This window comes from Myodes glareolus, chromosome 7, assembly GCF_982192425.1.
Source record: "Myodes glareolus chromosome 7, mMyoGla1.1, whole genome shotgun sequence".
NCBI lineage: Eukaryota > Metazoa > Chordata > Mammalia > Rodentia > Cricetidae > Myodes > Myodes glareolus.
In genome coordinates, this window is record NC_142032.1 from 50,669,110 (window position 1) to 50,674,010 (window position 4,901).

General features: G+C 41.4%; 1 protein-coding gene across 1 annotated transcript; it reads right to left on the bottom strand.

Moving 5' to 3' along the window:
- Positions 1 to 2,310: 2,310 nt before the first annotated feature.
- On the bottom strand, positions 2,311 to 3,240 carry LOC148121398 (olfactory receptor 10V1). Its single transcript, XM_087907612.1, has one exon. It carries the CDS (start codon positions 3,238 to 3,240, stop codon positions 2,311 to 2,313), a length of 930 nt encoding a protein of 309 aa, XP_087763738.1.
- Between the last annotated feature and the right edge of the window lie 1,661 nt (positions 3,241 to 4,901).

Genomic DNA, 4,901 nt, shown 5'->3' on the forward strand with positions numbered 1-4,901 from the left:
CACCCTCCACCGAGACTCGTGGCGCGGTAGAAAACCTTGGATCCCTTTCAACTGGAGCTAAAGGCCGTTGTAAGTCACTGAACATGGGTGCTGGGAACTGAACTGTGGTCCTCTTGAAGAATTAGTGCTCTTAACCTTTGAGGCATCTTTCCAGCCCTTAGTCTTTAATCCATTTTGAATTAAATCCCCCCACCAAGCATGTGTGTGTGCACATGTGTGCAGGCATATGAGCATGTGTATGCGTGGAGAGGCCAGAAGTCAACGATCATTCCTCTGGAGTCTTTCATCTCTATTTTTGAGGTAAAGTCTCTTATTGGGATCTGAGACTAACAATTAGCTAAGCTGGTTTTTCCAGAGAGCCCTAGGGATCTTCCTGTCTTTGTTGTCTAAGTGCTGGAATCACAGAGGCACACCGTTCTGCCAGGTTTTGGTACTGGAAATCTAATTCAGATCCTGCATTTTACTAACTGAAATATATCACCAGCTCCAAGTTGCTCTTTTAAAAATTAGTATCCACTGAAGACAGTGCTAGATGTCATAAAGACATTTTCATATAGGTATATAATATACTTTGACCATGGTCCTCTCTCATACTCCCTACCCTCCTCTTCCTCATGCTAATTTTCTTTTTCATTCTTTTCTGGGAGTGGTGAAACAGGGTTTGACCCAGGTTAGTTTTGAACCCTCTTTGTAGCAGAGGATGAGCTTGTTCTCCTGAATCTCTTGTCCCCACCTCTCAAGAACTAGGATTATAGGCATGCACCATATAGTTATGTAGTGCTGGGGATCAAGCTTCCTCTTTGTCAGATAGGGATTCTTCCAACTAAGTTACACTCTTATATCATGAGTTGATTTTTGTGTTATGGTGTAAAATAAAATACAGAATCTGTCACAATATGTTTGAAGAACTGTCAGATAGAAGTGACCTCTAGAGAGGAGAAACAAAAGGACCCATGGAAGGATGTGAGTTATAGACAGACTTTAGCCTGAGATGAAGTTTAACAACTTGAGTTGTCTTGTAAGGGATGGTCCATCTTACAAGGTAGTGATGACTCCTACGGAGAGCCAGAGCGGATCCTGATGACTGTCCAGAAGACAAACTCTTTTTGATTTATACTATGTGTATGAGTGTTTGGCCTGTATGCATGTATGTGTACCACATGTGTTCAGTGCCTGAGGAGGTCAGAAGAGGGCATCATCTTTCCTAGAACTGGACTTAGGGATGATAATGAACAACCATGTGGGTGCTGGGAACTGAACACAGGTCCTCTGCAAGAACAACAGTTGTTCTTATCCGCTGAGCCATCTGTCAATCTCCAAGAGGAAAAAGGAGGAGAAGGAGGAGAAGGAGCAGGAGCAGGAGGACGAAGTGGAGGAGGAGACAATGATGATGATGATGACGGAGTTATTCTCAAAAATTGTAAGATTCAGTGATGCTCGCTTTCCTCATTCCCATTATTTTCACCTATTAAATTAAACTTTTCTCTTTTTGCACTTTTTCATTGTTAGAAATTTCTTTAAAAGTTCTGAGCCCTGTTGTGAATTTTCATTTTGATTAATAACAACAAAAAATACAAAAGAAAAATTCTCCTACATGTGGCTTTTATCATTATTTATTAGTATTATTAAAATTTTTATTTTTCGATTAAGTACCTAGTTGTACAATAAGCAAACTTGAGCCAACAGAGATGGGGAAGCTTGTCTGCATTTACATATGGTCCTATTGGCAAAGCAAGCCCAAATTATAAGAATATCATACATAGAGAGTTTAGTCTTTAGAGTTGTAGATACTGTGTTCTCATCTTGGATAAATCATTTTTTTAGCCACTTACAATTTTTTTCCTCTGAAAAATTAGCATGGTATACATGAGTTAATCCATAAAAAGTGTCTGGTATGTAATAGCTGCCCTACGAATGTTGCTTTGCCTCTCTTCATTCATGTCCAGGGCATAATATTGCTTTATGTGATATAGCTTTATTTTCAGAAAGACAGAAGCATAAATTTTCTCTGGAAGCCAAATCAGACTTAGCATATCAGACCATGTGTCTCCAAGTGCTGAGGACATTTCTGAATTATGTGTGTCATTCCACCATTATTCTATTATTATAATCAGTTGTTTTATTTGTCTCGTGGCAGGATTTTCCTATGTAGCTTAGTCGACTTCCAACTTGCAATCCTTCTGCTTCTGCCTCCTGAGTACCAGAATCACAGATTGCACCTTGTATGTCTGGAGCCTTCATAATTAGTAATAGAATTCCATTTCATTTTCAGAAGTGCCTTGATTGAAATAAATCACAAGTTCACCCTCCCTAGAACTTTCTCAAGGCCTTCTTTAGAGCGTCTTTCAGTTCCTTGTTCCTCATACTGTAGATCAAAGGGTTTAAAATGGGCGTGATAAAAGTGTAGACCACAGACACCATTCGGCCCATCTCAGGAGAGTAGCTGGAACTGGGAGACAAATATATAAAACTGGTGCAGCCATACTGCAGGAGGACCACTATGATGTGGGAAGAGCAGGTAGAGAAGGCTCGATGTCGCCCTTCAGAAGACCGGATCTGTAAAATGGTTGTGATGATGAAGACATAGGAGACGGAGATCAGAGATAGGGGGATGCTTAGGACGATGAAGCTGATGATATACAGGGCGGTCCTGTGAACGTGTGTGTCTGCACAAGCCAGGCGCATGACTGCAGGCATGTCACAGTAGAAGTGGTAGATCTCATTGTTATGGCAGAATGGGAGATTGAAGATTAAAATAGTTAGTGGCAATGACAGAAGGAATCCTAGGACTAGGGACCCCACCACCATCTCCACACACAAGGACCAGCTCATGATAAGTGTGTATCTCAGAGGGTAGCAGATTGCGACAAACCGGTCGTACGCCATGACTGCAAGTAGGACACAGTCAGCTCCACCCAAGAAAACAAAGAAAAACATCTGAGTGCCACAACCAGTAATGGAAACAGGAGTTTTGCCCATAGAGAGAAGGTTTGCCAAGGCGAGAGGTGCAATGGCTGATGTGTAGAAGATTTCCAGAACTGCCAAGTTAGCTAGGAAAAAGTACATGGGTGTGTGGAGCAAGTGGTTAGTATGGACAACCACAGCGATTGTGGCATTTCCACTGAGGCTGGTCAGGTACATCACTAAAAATACTACAAAAATCACCATCTGCACCCCAGGGTCAGGGGAGAATGGACGGAAGAAGAATTGGATCCTAGCAGTTTTATTTATTGTTTCCATGGGGGAGTGTACAATGCCTACCTCAAAGAAAAACGGCAGGAGTCTCAAGGTATTCCTCACTGAGTTTGATGCCCTGCTTCAACCTCCATTCACTGCTAGAGCACCTTCCGAGCTACCTCAGCAACGTGCCTAGTTTATTCCACAGAAGTCCATGGAACAGATGACCGGTACATTTGCCATCTTCTTGTCTCTCTTTTCTTTCTCTCCAGTAACAAAGACTGAGGAATCCTCAGTGCTGGGATCTTTGATGACATCTGAGTGCAGTGTGGACCACCGTTCCTGTTGTAGAGGAGTTCCCCAAATATGCGCTGAACAAATCAATGAATAAGACCGATTTAAAGTTCAAAGCTGCAAAACGGAGAAACAGAATATAGATACTATGAAACGTAGAATAAAAATTGTTATGACTGTATAGGTAAATGTGTGTCATCATTTAGAGAGAATTATGCTACTGGTATTTTATGATACTGTATCATAAACTCTTGTGTATTTCAAAGCCTAGAGGCTTTATTGTTTCATTTTCTTTTTGCTGTTGTTGAGAAAGGGTGTTCTGTAGCCCAGGCTGACCTCAAACTCACTGTGGAGCTGAATCTGATCAGACTTCTGTTCTTCTGCCTCTGACTCCTGAATGATGGAATGTTGGTGTGGGCCTCCATGCCTCGTTTTATGGGTTTCTGGTGTTTTGTACTTGCTAGGCAAGAACTTTACCAGCCCCCAGTCTGCCTTGTTTTTCTTAACATGATGATCTCTAGTTCCATGAAATTTCCTGCAAATGTGACTGCCTTTTTATGCTTACATTCCATATACACATACATATATACATATATAATTATGTACACATATTACTGGATACAGGACATATAATACACAGAATAATATGTATTATTATATTATCTATATATGTATATTGATTTTTTGTGACAGGATTTCTCTGCGTAGTCCTGGTTGTCCTAAACTCACTCTGTAGACCAGGCTGGCCTTGAACTCAGAGATTTGCCTGCCTCTGCCTCTTGAATGTTAGGGTTAAAGTCTTGAGCCACCACCACCCAGCTTCTAATTATATGTTTTAGTTTTCCCAAATCATGGCTGTGGTACCGAGGTCAGCAGCTCATAATGGAATATGCTTTATTATGAATTTGTTTACTAATCCATATCACTATTTCAGTAGGCATGTATAGTCAGCACAATCCCATTTAACATGTGAAGACACACATAAGAGATTAAGGAAGCCAATGACACAGGAAAGCATAACCTCCCTTTTCTTCATTCTGTGTCTTTCCTATGCATGCTTTTCCTGACACTTTGGTTTCCTTACTCTTTCTCTTGACCCCCCCAGTCCCCTTTGTTCTGCTGGTGCTCATCTGCCAGGTGGTTGACCTTCATCGCTGAACTTAACTCTAAATTAAGAAAGTCAGTGATGGAAGAAGGTGGGAGAGGCAGGCAGAATGTAAATAAGGCGGAAACAAACTGAGGCGTGGCCCAGCACTTGAACACAGGCTTCCCCTCATTTCCGTGGCTCACTCCCTTCTCAAGAACACATTCCTCTGTCCATAAACTGTCTTTATGTCTATTTGCAGATAAATAAATAGGAATAAAGAAAGAAAAGGAAGGTGTCAGACATTCTAGAACCATTACACGGGAAGACCCTGGTTTGGTCAATT

Excerpts from the sequence above, each read along its gene's own strand:
- LOC148121398 (XM_087907612.1), bottom strand. The coding sequence starts at position 3,240 with ATGGAAACAATAAATAAAACTGCTAGGATCCAATTCTTCTTCCGTCCA.